The sequence below is a fragment of the Micromys minutus genome, assembly GCF_963924665.1.
Source record: "Micromys minutus genome assembly, chromosome: 2".
NCBI classification, from domain to species: Eukaryota; Metazoa; Chordata; class Mammalia; order Rodentia; family Muridae; genus Micromys; species Micromys minutus.
The window spans coordinates 67,791,892-67,807,849 of NC_137971.1; the positions used below are offsets into that span (position 1 = coordinate 67,791,892).

The 15,958-nt window shown below is 43.4% G+C and overlaps 1 protein-coding gene across 1 annotated transcript in view; it reads right to left on the reverse strand.

Annotated features, from left to right (window-relative positions):
- Positions 1-15,958, reverse strand: part of LOC308417648 (scavenger receptor cysteine-rich domain-containing protein DMBT1-like) — a gene marked incomplete at both ends in the record, with an annotated part of 58,754 nt that overhangs the window by 11,271 nt on the left and 31,525 nt on the right. Inside the window, 3 exon segments of the mRNA XM_080912994.1 lie at positions 494-857; positions 860-883; positions 12,566-12,963. Of these exon segments, the coding sequence (XP_080769120.1) occupies positions 494-857; positions 860-883; positions 12,566-12,963 (786 nt within the window).

Here is a 15,958-nt window from a genome sequence, read left to right on the forward strand (position 1 = left end):
GGAGGTCTTTCTAGGATACAGATACCCCTCTCTTATCTTAAAACCTTTTTGTGTACACACACACATTCACAGTGCTAGCCATTAGGCCTTATTCAGAAAACCTTTGCAATTGATATGGTCTAAATAAACCATGTTTTTCCAGAGTACACTTTGAACTGGTGTATGCTCAGTGATTCAGTATTTTCCTCAGACTCTAGACTGCAGTTCTCTTTATCCCCACAGAAATCAACCACAGAAGAAGAAACACTGAAGTCAGCAATTTTATCCTTGGTTTTTCTACCAAAACTACAAGTCTAAATGACTGATATTCCTTAGGTGAGGGTTACCAGTGACAATTGCCACAATCAGCCTTGTTGAAAGAGGTAATACTCACTCCCAGTAAAGAAATAGGGCAATTTCAGTAAATAAAAAAGACACAATCATTGAGGGGTAGGATCCGAGCATAAGAAGGGGTTTTCATCCCGGAAGAAGACAGTAGAGGTTTTCACCCAACTCACGTGAGCAGATGACTCCAGCATCCTCAATATGGCGACAGTTATGGACTAACCAGCCAGGGTGACGGCAGTTCCACAGGTGAGTCTCATACCCAGAGCAAGACACATCATCCAGGACAATGAGCCCTGAGCCCTGACCAAACCAAGAATTTCCTGGGGCAGACAGAGCAGGGCCACAGTCCAGCTGTCTGCAAACCACATTGGCGTCGTTGATGTCCCAGCTGTCGTCACACACGGTGCCCCAAGAGCCTCTGTACAAGATCTCCACTCGCCCCTCACACCGGTTTGTTCCGTTTACCAGTCTCAGCACCAAAGAAGATTCATTTCCTGAGATAAAGTGCCAGTCATTAGGTAAGTTCCATCAATGCCACAGTCAGGTGTCCCCTGTACTCAGGGTGAAAAGCTTTCCTTGAGTCTCTTTGTCTCCTCAGATGGCATATGATTGTGGGCACCCATCTCTTAGATTTCTGGTGCAAAGTTTCTGCACCCTGGACACAAAGGATCTTCTGGCATAATTAACACCTATCTCAGGGACTATTTCAGGTGCACATGTGTTTGCCAATGTGGGTGACACTCTCTCTAGAGAACAGAGAAAGTCTACAGGAAGCACTATGTGCATATTTCTTCTGCTTTAAATGACAAAGTTCAAGACTTAGGTCCTCTGGCAATGCCATCGTGTTCTGAATGGAGCAGGAAGTGTCCACCAGCAGCTCACATTAAAGACCTCAAGTTCTGATCATGAGTCTGGGCCCATGAGGGCTCAGACTAAATCTGTTTATAAGTTCTGAGGCGGAGCAAATAAAAGAATTTTGTGTAGAGCAGATCGCTATAGAGGTACACGCAAGAAAGATAGGTCCTGTTTCTAATTCCTTTCCTGCTCCTTGTCTTTCTGAGCTCTGCTGTACCACAGACTTCAAGAAGATCCCATAATACCTGTCTCTTTCTAAACTCATGGCTTAAGTCCTAAAAACAGACTTAGCTTAAGAAGAATATGTTGTAGGCCAGCAATGTGGGGGAAAACAAAGACAGATTAGAAGAAAGGCTTCTGCATCGAGGTTCTGTCAAGGGACTCGTGGTCTAGAGCAGATAACTTTGAATGCAGAAGCACTGTAGCTGAGTAAAAAACATGACTAACCACGCTCTCATGTGTTCATCAGATTGGCAGTGAGGTATTTCTGAGAGCCTGGGCAGCTCTAATTTTGTCATGATTGACAGAATTGGTGAAACAATTATGGCATCTATACTTTAGGAACCTGACAGAAACAGCCTCTGTTGTCCAATACCCCATGGGTAACTTGTGCAAAATGCAATTGTTTCTGAACAAACTGCACAGGAAAGGGCATCTGTAGGAAATCATTTCACAGGAAGTGATGTTTAGCAAAATGGATTAAGTGCTGAAACTCTCACATCCCACTGAGTCAAGAAGAGGGTGGTGGTGGCTCAACACACGCTGCCTTTGTACCATATGGAGAAGGCTGAAGGGTCTGGGGCAGACAATACTGGAGTCCCACCCACTCTGTAGCTGTTGGCCCTGGCTGTGAGCAGAATAGGGATGGGGAAACAGAGGAGTTGAAGGAGATCAGGACTCACCAGCTATAGTCGGGAATGTTGTTGGAGGAGCTGTGAGGAAAAAGAAGGCATGTCAGAGCCTTGAAGAGAAGTTGCCTGGCCTGACACTGAGCACACCAGACTGTGTTGTACTCAGCCGCTGCCTCAGAGCAAGGGTGTGGCCATACATACTGCCAGGAAGATGCTACTCATGGGGTCATTGAGGACCCACACTCTGCTCCCACCTCACAAGGAGATGTGTGTCTGCATATGTTGGCAGGATGGATTCTGTAGTTTGTGGCTGTCCAGTGAATCATGGGTAACTACCCCAAGTCTAGATCAAATCCTTACACTTAACCATTCATGTCTTTTAAGACATCTTCAGCCACACTGGCCATCAGGCACAGGTCTAGAAAGATATATAATCATGAACACAGACTCTACTCCAGTACCTGAGAAGTTTAGCAGAGACACACACCTACATCAAGGCCCAGTGACCTTTTTCATCTCTGATGATGACAGTAAAGCCATTGTACATCCCATCAGTCAGTGCTGACCCAAGCCTCTCTTTCTGCCAGTCAGAACCCAAGACTTACTGGCCACAGTCCCTCTCAGCAAACACAGAACCCAGGGTACCACTCTATTACCCTTGTCACAAACTCAGGAGTATTGAGGATCAGAAGGTTCTTTGTGACATCCCCGATCCCAAGTGGACAATCATTCTCACAAGGGAACTTACTGGTGCTGATGCTGATAGGGGTAGAGTAGTAGTCAGCCCGGAACCCTCTCCTCGATACACTGCCATCTGTGATGAAGACTATGGACATGATGTTCCAGGTTGAGGTGAAAGATCCATTGAACCCATCACAAACTCGAGCAATGAGAGGAGAATTGTATTCAGGGCCATCAAAAACCAGGATATAGTCAAATTTGCAGCCTCCTTCAAGCCTGAAGACACAGAAGAAACATTCCCCCTTTTCTATGTCTGGAATGTGGTGTGAGGGTTCACATCTCAGGGACCATTGTCTTGATAACTGTGACTAAGTAGATAATTTGAAAGAATAGCTGGCTTTCTGGAATGGAGTGCAAAGGGATTTCATCTATCTTCCCATGCCCAGCATGCCTGGTAAAATTCTGTCTTTGGGGCTCACAGATATGTAATCCATAATACCTCTCCTTGAAAGCCTTTACATCGACCCAGGAAGTCACTTGAGGACATTCTAATTGATTCTTTCACAAAGTCCCCAATTATCTTCAGGATAAAATAAATATCTCTAATAAATATAAAAAAGGAAGAAGTACACCCAAGGCAAGTGGTAGAAAGATAGCTCAGCGGTTAAGTACACTTCCTGATGTTTTAGGGGACCAAGGTTTGATTCCCAGAACCCATAAGGAAGCTCAAAATTGAGTTTACCTCAGTATCCAGGGAATTAGACACCTTCTTCTGACCTCTGTGGATACCAGGCTCACATGCAGTTCACAGACAATACATATACACACAAATACTCCCATACATTAAATAGAAATCTAACATAACAACAGAAAAATCTCCACAAGAAATGTCACTAGAACTCTCTGACCCTTGTGCTTCTCATCCACTGAGATCAACACTTGATCCCCTGTTCACTGAGAAACGCTACCATGGAGCCATGACAAATTAGAACATTGCCAGGAGGGGCGGGGAAGGTTGGAAAGGGAGGTGGCTTCATAAAATGTTACTGTACTGCAGCAACTGTCAGTAGGAGCCTTGTGCATAGAACCTAACGCCCTTCAGGTATACTCTCGAACTGTCCTAGCAAGGACACTGCTAGAATATATACGTAGTTCTACAACTGAGACTTGCAAAGCCACTACAGACACCAGGAGAGGTCCTGGGAACACAGCTTAGCAAGAGCTGGGACCCTATTCACCTCAGTGGAAGTGCACTGGCACTTGCTCCTGGTGCCTCATGGGATAAAAAGGAGCTGTGGAGAAAGCTTTTCACTAACTAGGTACCCTCATTAGCAGCACTGTCCTGATGTGCACCCAAGACTGTCACTACCTAGGCTACCACCCTTCCACTAAGTAAGGCCTCCAAATGCATTCCCATACTCTGGTCACTTGCTGATCAACAAGGTGAGAAAAACTGACTTTCCAGCCCCTTCTTCCAAATGAGGATTGGGAACATGGTACCCCATGTCCATAGTGCAAATTCATGACAACCTAGAACTTTAAGACCGAGTATTTTCAAATTCCTGTGACTTTGCACCTATTATACCTCTATGGGCCACTCTTGTTCCACATCAAAAATGGAACCTGTGTTGTAAGTGTTGACTTGACTATTCACCCCATGAATATCAAAGCACCCCACAATTCTCTGTAACAGCTGTTCTGCACACACACACACACACACACACACACACACACTTACGCCACATCTGTGAAGACCACTGTCACACGGTTCATGCCAGGGACTGAAATTTTCCACAAACATTTGGCATTGTTAGGATAGCTTCCGGGGTAGTATGGGCTGGAAAATTGCCCAGAGGGTAGGGTCAGGAAACTTCCACAGGTGTACTCTGCAAACAGAAAAGTATGGAAAGGCTGATGAAACCTGGATCACACTGCACAGGTGTCTGGCAGGGTAAAGAATCGGGTTTGACCAAAATTCCAAGGGAGGAATTGGACAGGATGTAACCTAGCCCTGGTCACATTCTGAGAACATGCAAGAGCCCTTCTTTGTGTCTTTTCTTTGGGAGAGTAGGTGTGGGCTGTTCAGTGAATGGTAGGTGAAAATGGAAAGTTCTTTCAAAGACACAATCTTGTGTCCTCTGTGCTCATGGTGAAAATCTTTCCTTGAATTGCTTTGACTCTTTGGCTAGAAAATGATTGTAGGTAGCAGTCTCTTAGACTTATAGTACAGATTTTCTGCTACCTGGGCACAAAGTATCTGCACATCATTAACACCTATCCCAGGGGTTATATCAAGTGTGCATGTCTTTGCTGATTAGAGTGTCACTCTCTCTGGAGAACCGAAATCTACAAGAAGCAACTGTTCTGCTGTTCTCACTCAGAGCATTATAAAACCTCCACCTTGTGATATGCCATGGTATTCTGAATGGGATAGGCAGTGTCCATTAAGGTTCATATTGAAGACTTCAAATTCCAACCCCATGCGGGCATCCTGTGAGAACTCTTTCCAAACCTACTTATTAAATCTGTGATCAAGTAAATAGAAGATGTAATTGTGGACACCGAGTGAATCACTGGAGATGTACACAGGAGAGGCCCTCTTTCTAATTCCTCTGTTTTTCCTTGTGTTTGTGAGCTGTGCCCCAGCACAGACTATAGGATCATAGAACTACAATCTCTCTCCAACTCTAAGTTGAAGTGCTGGAAGAGGAGTCTGACTTCTTCCTGAGACTTACTTACCATTAGAGGGAGTTGTCCACCAATCTGCAGAGAAAAACAAAGCTAGATTAGAGAAAGGTCTATGCATCAAGATTCTAACAAGGTACCCATGGGTGGAAGTAGAAAATGATGGACACAGAAGCACTGTGGCTGACGGTAACAAAGTCCTTTTCTTGAGAGCATGTAGTGGTCCTGACTCTGCTCTCACGTGTACTTCATATTAACAAAGCTGTGACCCCAGGGACACTGCAACTTTGTCCTGAATTACAGTTGCTTGGGGGAAAAAAAGCATGCCATCTATACCTAAGGAACCTGACAGGAACAGTCTCTGTTGTCCAATACCCCATGGGTAACTTGTGCAAAATGCAATTGTTTCTGAACAAACTGCACAGGAAAGGGCATCTGTAGGAAATCATTTCACAGGAAGTGATGTTTAGCAAAATGGATTAAGTGCTGAAACTCTCACATCCCACTGAGTCAAGAAGAGGGTGGTGGTGGCTCAACACACGCTGCCTTTGTACCATATGGAGAAGGCTGAAGGGTCTGGGGCAGACAATACTGGAGTCCCACCCACTCTGTAGCTGTTGGCCCTGGCTGTGAGCAGAATAGGGATGGGGAAACAGAGGAGTTGAAGGAGATCAGGACTCACCAGCTATAGTCGGGAATGTTGTTGGAGGAGCTGTGAGGAAAAAGAAGGCATGTCAGAGCCTTGAAGAGAAGTTGCCTGGCCTGACACTGAGCACACCAGACTGTGTTGTACTCAGCCGCTGCCTCAGAGCAAGGGTGTGGCCATACATACTGCCAGGAAGATGCTACTCATGGGGTCATTGAGGACCCACACTCTGCTCCCACCTCACAAGGAGATGTGTGTCTGCATATGTTGGCAGGATGGATTCTGTAGTTTGTGGCTGTTCAGTGAATCATGAATAACTTCCCCAAGTCCAGATCAAGTCTTTACATTTGGGCATTCAGGTCTCTTGGGACGTATCCCACCACACTGGCTGTGAGGGTCAGATCTGGACAGATTTATAGCCATGAACACAGACTCCGCTTAAGTACCTGAAAATCTGGGCAGAGACACACCTATGTCAAGGCCTAGGGAGGGATTTGTGCTTAGGATTCTCTGATGGAGAACCATAGACAGGAATTGACACAAGCAGTTCCTATCCCTGGTCATATGCTGAAGACATGAACAACCCTTTCCTTGTGGCTTTTCTTTGTGGGAGTAGGTGCAGGTTGTTCAGTGGATGGGTGGACAAAAAGTGACAGTCCTTGGGGAAGTTCCAACAAAGCCTCAGTAAGGTGTCCTCTATGCTTGTGGTGTAAATCTTCCCTTCAGTTTCTTTGACTCCCTGACTGGCAGATGATTGTGTGTACCAACCTCTTAGACTGGTGGTGGAGAGTTTCTGCTGGACACAGAGTATCCAGGTGTAATTGATAACACACAGGTTATCTCTGGTGTGCATGTGCTTGCTGATATGTGCATCTCTCTCTCTGAAGAACAGAGAGAATCTCTAGACTCTGTACCTGTTTCTGCTATTCTGACTTCCAGCATCCTGAACCTAGGTCTTCTGGCAATGCCATGGTGTTCTGAATGGGATAGGAAATGTTCACCAACTGGACATTTGAAGACTTTGAGTCTCACTCATGGATTCAACCCCATGATTGCATCATGGGAGAACTTTCCAAATCTGTTCATTAATTCTGGGATGGAGTAAATAGGAGATGGATTGAAGATAGTCCCTCTTTCTTATTCCATTTTTTTTTTTTTTTTTTTTTTTTTTTTTTTTTGGTCTTTCTGAGCTATGCCCCAGTGCAGATTTCAAGAAGATCCTAAAATCCCTCACTTTCTCTAACCTCTTAGTTGAGGTGCTGAAAGCTATGCTTTGGCCTCATTCCAGACTTACCAGTGGAAGGATATTTTGTAGTCCTCCAATCTGGAGAGGGAAACAGAGCTGGATTAGAAGGAGAGTCTGTGCAGTCAATGTTCTGTCAAGGCACCCATGGTTGGAAATAGAAAATATTAGACACAGAAGCACTGTGGCTGAGACTAACAAAGTCCTTTTCTTGAGAGCATGTAGTGGTCCTGACCATGGTCTCATGTGTCTATCATAGTGGCAAGAATGTGGCCCTGAGTCCCAGGGAAAGTATAACTCTGGTTATATGACAATTGCTTGGTGAAATAATTATGCCATCTATGCCTTAGGAACCTGACAGGAACAATTTCTGTTGTCCAGTGTCTCATGACTCTTGCAAAGTATAATGGTTTCTAAATAAATTACTTAGGAAAGGGCCTCCATAGCAAATGATTTCTCCAGGACAGTGAAGTTCAGAAAAATAGATTAAGTGCTGCAATTCTCATATCCCACTGAGTCAAGAAGAGGGTGAGGTTGGCTCAACAGGAGCTACCTTCATGGGGAATGCTGAAGGTTCTGGGGGCAACAGAATACTGGATGGAAAAGGAAATGTCCACCAAGGGCTCATATTAAAGACCTGGGTTCCCACTCTTGAGCCCAACTCCATGACTGGATTCTCAGGGCTCAGACCAAATTTGTTTGTTAGTTCTAGGATGGAGTAAATAGAGATTGTAGGTTTAATGTTTTTATGCAATGTCTTTATAAAATTCTACCTTGCATTATTTCAAATTTCAATTTCTCTATCCCACTATCTTTTTTCAATCAGGACCTAGCAATGAAAGGCTTATACCAAGAACATCTTGTCTCAAGTTGGTTTAAAAAATTATTGCAGTTTATTCTTTGTCTTGTCAATAAATGCTGATCACCCAATGGCTAGACAAAAGAGAGAATAGAATGGAAGTTTCCTCCAGCCATGAAGTGAAGAAAGAGGGAAGAGGGGGTTTCAGATCTGTCATGAGGACAAAGAAATGAGACATGAGCCAAAGGACCAAGAAGATACTACGAAAAAAATCTGACTTCCCAAAATTCAGATCAATAATAATATGCAAGTATCATTGGATGTGGCTGGAAGGTATCCAGATTAGAATAAGGATTAATAAAATCATTTATTACCCAGCTATGGAGGTGCAACATGAAATAAAGCTTGGTTTCTCTGTGTGGTTATTGGGGACTAGGACAGGTAAAGAAACACAGGCACCAGATTAATGTACTAATTACACTATGTTAAAATAATTAATTTTTACAGAAAATAGATTTAGACATAGTTGATCACTGGGGATGTACACAGGAAACATAGGCCCTCATTCTAATTTCTTTCTCCTTGTCTTTCTCAGATGTGCTCCAGCTCAGACTTCAAGATGATCCCAGAATCCCTGTCTCTCTCCAACCTATTTGTTAAAGTGCTGAAAGCTATGCTTTGGCCTCATCCCAGACTTACCATAAATTACACTTGTCCGCTGGTCTGGAAAGGAAAACAAAGCTGGATTAGAAAGGCCTATGAATCAAGGTTCTGTCAAGTCCATGGTTCAGAAGCAAAAATATTGGGCACAAAAATACTGTTACTGAGAATGATACCCTACTCCCTTTTGGGAGCAAGTGATGGACTTGACCACACTCTCATGTGTCCACTATAGTGACAAGGATCTGGTCCTGGAACCCAAGTCAACTATAACTTTGTCCTGAATGACAGTTTCTTGGGAAAAGAATAATGCCATCTGTACCCTAAGTACCTGGAAAGAACAATCTCTCTTGTCAAATGCCTTGCAAAATACAATGATTTCTAGATAGATTACTAGGAAAGAGCCTCAATAGCTGTAGTTTGATGTCAAGGTGATACATGATTGGACAGTAGAGAGTTGGGCGTAGACAAGGTTTTTTTGGTAAGGCAGAAGAGAGGGAGAAAGCAGGAGATTCAAGATCAGCAGAGGAGGATGGTTCAGATCAAGGTGAACTAGATTGGTATTATCTTCTCTAGGTGGAAGGTTTATATCTTCATTAATTGGTAGTGAATTTAGTTTGGGTGTATTGTGGATTGAGAATTTAACATATAAATCTGTTTGATAAGTTATTGATTGTTGAGTCATGATTTTCCTGGGCTGTGGAGAACAGTGTGTGAAAGCAATGGCTGAGAGGGTACTGGAGCATGCAGTTCCAGCTCTGTTGCCTACTTGAGGTGAGGGTGTGCTGGGCTCATGGAACAATATGTGTGGTTACCAACACAGGCTTGGTAAGTAACTGCCTAGAGGACCATGTGAGACCCAGTGCCCGGCTCCACACTAGAGAGGCTCTTGTGGAGTAAGACCAGTAGCAACACATAGCAAGTGAATTTTTTTAGGAATATAAAGTTTAATAAAAATAAATTAACTGCTGCAAAGTCTCATATTCCACTGAGACAAGCAGAGGGTGAAGTTGACTCAACAAAAACTAACTTCATGGGGAATTCTGAAGGTTCTAGGGCAGACGGGATACTGAATGGAACAGGAAGGGTCCACCAAGTGGTCATATTGAAGACCTGTAGTCCTGGTCATGAGTCTAACCCCATGACTGGATTCTCATGGCTCAGAGCAAATCTGCTTATTAGTTCTGAGATGGAGTAAATAGAAGATAAATTTTGTGGGTAGAGTAGATCACTATAGATCTACATAAAAAATATAGGTCTTCTTTCTAATCCTATTCTTTGCCTTGTCTTTCAGAGTTGTGATCCAGAACAGACTTCAATAAGATTCTAGAAGTCCTAACTTTCTCCAACCTTTTGGTTGAAATGCTGAAAGCTATGCTTTGGTCTCATCCCAAACTTACCATAATAAGGAGTTGTAGTCAACCAATCTGGAGAGAAAACAAAATTATATTAGAAGGAAGACCTGTGAATCAAAGTATAGTCAAGATCCCTGTGCTAGCAAAATGTAAACATTAGGACACAGAAGAACTGTGCCTGAGAAACAAAGTCTCTTCTTGAAGTCATGTGGTGGCATTGACCATGCTCTCATGTGTCTATCACAGTGCCAGTCAGGTGCCCCTGGGCCCTCGGGCAATGATAACATTATCCTGAATGGCAGTTGCTTGATAAAAGAATCATGCCATCTAGACTTTAGGAACATGACAAGAGCAGTCTCTGTTGTCCCGTGTCACATGACTCTTACAAAAGACAATGCTTTTCAGTCAAGTGTCATAATAAAGGGCCACCATAGCAAATGATTTAACAGAAAATCAAGGTTTAGCAAAATTTATTAAGTGTTGCAAGTCTGTGATTCTGCTGAGACAGGCAGGTGATGTGGGCTCAATCTTTGTACTTTATGGAGAGTACTGAAGGTTTTGGGGCAGACAGAATATGAAAGAATCCCACCTACTCTGTAGCTGTTGGCTGTGGCTGTGAGCAGGATAGGGATCTCTACCAACAACCTACCAACAGCTTGTGAAACTCCTTTCTATATGACTAAACACAAAGAATCATAAGCAAGGCAGGCAATTCCTTCATCTTCATCTCCTATTAGTCAGTCAAGGTTACAACCTGAGATGTACAGGGAGCCAAACCATGGCAAGAAGACACATTACCTGGTGTACTTTCTGTGGTAGTAATAGGCCACATGTCTGAAAATGGCAATAAAAAGTAAGATTAGGTGACAGATGAACACAAAAAGATGTTCTCCACACAATGCAGAATCCATTCAAGAGCTGCACTTATGACTTATGCACATGGGTCCAACTCAGATTCTCAACCAAAAAACAAAACCCAAAGAACATCAGAAGGTTCTGCCACCTCTCCCTAACTGAGATGTTCTTTTCTCTAAGAAGCTCTCTCTCCATTTGGGGATCCAAGTATGGGACAGGTACATGTGACCCTATGTCCCATATTTAGATAAAGATTGGAGAAAGAGACAAAAGGCCAAAGGCAGTACAGTGTAGAACATAGAAGAATTGATTTTCCTGGCAACTAGAATCTCAAAACATTCCTTGTCTCTCCATCCACCTCACACGGCATGGGCAGGTGACCATGCAGGACACATGGATTTTGCAGAAATAGAAGAGAGTGACGTGAATAATGCTGATAATTTTATTTCAGTTACAAGAGTCTCAACCACGACGCTGCTCAAATACTTGGTGCAAACTTGAGTTGGGGATAAGAAAGTGTGTCCCAAATACTAAAGTAGCAAGAGAAGAGTATGTGCCCCCAAAATTGGATTCCCAAGAGGAGAGAGTTTCCATATAAAGATACTGAAACTCACCAGGTCTGGTTGTGGTCTGGGTTTTGGCATCTGTGAGAAAGAAAGTAGGTTAGACACAGAACACAGGACCCCTCCTAAACTAATATTTGAGGCAGAGTTGGTGTTTTTACACAAAGAGATGGTGTTCTGCACATAACTAGTGTACCCACCTCACAGAAATCCATCCTGCACCCCACAACCAAATCCTGAACTTCGGTGCCCATAAGTCATTATCTGGGGTATAAAAGTAATGACTATCGCTGAAACAAGCTACGAACTTTTCTGTATGAACATGGAGGTAATCAGCCAAAATTAGCCTCAGTAATGAGCTGTTGAAGACCCACTGACTACCCTCATGTTAGAAAGATACTGTTGAAAACATGCTGTCTTCCTTGCTTCACTGTTCCAATATGGATTCTTCATAACAGATTCATGAGCACAAAATATATTATTAACCTGCGATGCATATATGCTACTCCAACATCCTGATTTCTACCTCTGTTAGTCAATGAGCCATTAACTTTAGGTTAACTGCTGGACTACCCTAAAATGATTATGGCTAATAACAAATGACTATAAAAAATAAAGTGGAGAGCTGTAAAGCACATGTCCTCCAAAGCTCCATCTCTGTGAATGATGTCCAGGACAAGGAGTGGGACCCAATCGATGTTTCTCAGCTAAATAATGGATTGTATTGTTTTTTGTACACGTGTTTCTGGATACTAAATCTTGAAACCAGTATCTGGGAACTTTCAAATACTATGGGAAAGCTTACAAGAGAGAACATGTGTAGTCACCAGTATTTCTTCAAATTGAGAACCTAGCTCTGCACCAAGGAAAATCTAGAGTTTCAAGACACCTGGGTGAGTTTTGGACAGTTCTCTGAGTGAGAAAAACTCAACAATGCATATAGTCCTACTATTAATAAAGCCCAAATATAACACTGAGAAAAGAATTGGGTAGCCTAAAAAAAACACATTGTTGAGAACCATATCTGATGGCCTGTGTGCTATACCTGAACAGATGACTCCAGCATCCTCACGGTGTCCACAGTTATGAGACAGCCAGCCGTGGTGAGAGCAGCTCCACAGATAGGACTCGTGTCCTGTACAGGCCACGTCATCCAGGAGGATGGACCCAGAGCCCGATCCAAAGTAGGCATTGCCTGGAGCAGACACGGCCCAGCCACAGCCCAGCTGTCTGCACACCACGTTGGCGTCATTGGTGTCCCAGTTGTCATCACACACGGTGCCCCAGGATCCCCGGTATAGGATCTCCACGCGACCCTGACACCTGTCTCCTCCATTCACCAGCCTCAGAGCCAAACCAGAGTCTGTTCCTGGAAAGACAGGGTGCATTCTCCTGTGCTGGTCCTGTGTGGATGATGGACTTGTACACTTTGTGGGCAGCTCACTCATGAACTTTAAAGCAATATGGGATGTAAACTCATCCTGCAGCTGCCTCATGGCCACACTCTCCTTTAAAGACCTTTGCCCTCTTACTTTGCATGTCAACCCTCAAACCAACGTCACTACTTCTGTTTTAAACATTAAAGCCTGCCACTGTCACCAGGCTTCTGCAAATATTTGGCATGGGTTGAATCTGCCAGGAATGGTGACAAGATACCTATTCTACCTCATTCCTCAGAGTGCCATGCACTGTATAGTCAAGTGTGTTTCAAGGAAAGAAGGTGCAAAGCCCTCCCAACTCTTCACACACATACTGCACATGTGCACACTCATGTTCACCCTGACACTAGCTCCCAGCAGTAAAGGAAACATTAGAGCACGTTGCTCTGTGACAGACAAAGGGAACCAAATGTGAGCTTCCTGCCACAGGAGGAGTGCATGGTTCCCTAGAAATGAGTCTCAACAGCAGCTTACATGCACTAGGTTGAGTGTTTACATAATAGCTGCTTTCAAACACCATATAAAATTATAAACCTGAAGAAGCTGCTAGTCCCCCATTGACCTGAGTAGGTGACAACTTCCATAAACTCACTCTCTGTAAGCAAATGCACCACAAACTGTGTCACTGCAGGTCACCGAGACTACTGAAGTGAACCTATATTGAAGTCAATGTTCAAACCAAAATGACAGAACAAGACAAATGTCTGCATGGGGTTTGCAGTAGAACCTAAATTTCTAAAAGGACACCCATTTAAGTGAGTCGCAGTGGCATCTAATTAGAGGGCATCAGTCTCATTGGATCACTCAGGCCCTCTGGAAGGTCACCTTATCTTGATCCTTCTAACCACAGAGGCACTTACAACATAACCACTATTATAGGACCTTAAATTATTGGAACTGACCACCATGCTGACTGACTTCTCCACACAGAGAGAAATGGGCAGTAACAGGGTTCCCAGTGGAAGAAAGCCCTCTGGACCAGGACTCATCCTGAACTTCTCTAAGTCTTCACAACACACACCCACAATCCCATCCCCTCGAGTGTCTGAAGGAAGTCAATGCCATTTATAGAACTGGCAGTGTAACCTACAGAGAGAGCTATACATTTGTTACCTGGTGGTGTGGAATAAGGAACTTGAGTAGTCGTCTCTGCATGACCATATGCATATGAGGGAGAAAAAGAGAAATATAAAGTTAAGTCTTCATAGAGAAAAACCAACACATGCAAGTACAGTCAATGTGGAGAGAGACTTAGAAACAGGGTCTGTACTGTGTGATGCTGTATGAACTGACACAGTAAGAAAACTATGGAGTCTGTGTTCGCCAAATCTAAAAGAATTTTTTATTGAAAATGTGTGAATCTCTAGAGAATATAAAAGTGAAGTTTCTCATGATTAAATATGTAATTAATTGTTAGTATCTCATTACACTGTCTGATAAGCCCATTATAATATTCAGTAGCAGAGGACTGGAATACCTATTTACATTGGATTCTATGTGGATAATTTTAATTTAATATCTCTCTGTATGTACTGTACACTAAACTGAAACTCAGAATCTTCCTTCCTCAAGCTCTGAGTACTAGATTACTGTGTGTGTGTGTGTGTGTGTGTGTGTGTGTGTGTGTGTGAGTGTGTGTGTGTGTGTCTGGTGTGTGTATGTGTTTGTGTGTGTGTTTGTGTATGTGTGTGTTTGTGTTGTACATGCATGTGTGTTTGTGTGTATGACAAAGAGACACACAGTCAGAGACAGAAAGGCACAAAAGAAAATGCCTATATAACTGTTTTTTACTATATTTAAAAATGATTTAATATATATCCTTAGAGAAGACACACATTTCATAGATATGTTAATATTACTTAAACATTGGACAAGACTAAACATGATATTGAGGTCTGGACTGGACTGATATGGAGATCATCCCACTGCTGCCAGGCTCTGTCTGAGACCCTGCACAGGGACTCTGGATATGGGACAAGTTGACTTCTCCCCACACAGTGGGTGCTTATGATGACAGCTCTATAAAAGTCCTCTCCCACAGATCTGTTTCAGAAGTTTGTGCAGTCCTCTCTCCCCTGCACTCTGAATCCTAAAGTTGCATCATGCTATGCATAGGCATAAAAGACTGTCTGCTACCAAAGAGAGCCCTGGAATGTAACCAATACAGAAAAGAAAGTGGATTTTCCTTGTAGAATTGTTTCAAATAAGAAAAGGTGTAAAGTTGGGGAGTAAGATGGCTAAGTCACCACAAAGGCAGCTCCGTCATTGGGATGCCCCACTTGCCTGAGGAAGAGTAATGGCTGACATATGGTCCATCTGCATTCCCATCAGACTCTATGCTGGCCAGAGGCACTGCTATGGAAACCTTTCTGGTTGATGTCTTAGGATAATAAATTCCCAGAAGGAAAGAAATGGACTTTGCTTGTTATGCGGTCAGAGTCTACACTGTACTGATAAACCACATACACCTCTCACTGGAGGAACTCAGAGAGATGAACAGGAGCTGTGATGTAACAGGATGGGGGTCTTAACATTCATACTAGCTTGATATGGTTTCAGAGAGGGGAAATGAAAAGGGCATAGGCTAATAATAATAGATGTTTTATTTCCTCTGCAAACACTGAATTCTTTCCCTTGCCAAAGAATCTGCTCCCTGGGCTGGACTGGGTGTTAAGGAAACAAAGGGTCCTCCAGACACTGGGAATGGTCAATGGAACCCCTACCAACAAGACATGTTCTATGTCCCTTGAAGATACCTCCTCTGAAAATTCCTCCCCAACATTCAGAACTCAGGGACAACCCATGGCATATATGCCCATGGAGTGGAGAAGTCCTACTGAGAAATTTCTCAGAGCGCTTAGCACCCCATGGGCTCTGCCTTTTACCCATCTTCTGGATCAAAGTTGAGCCTGGGTATTCTGAGGATAATATGGCCCAGGAATAAAAATTGCACAACTTACCTTCTGTAGTATGGAAATAATCTGCAGATTGAGAAAGAA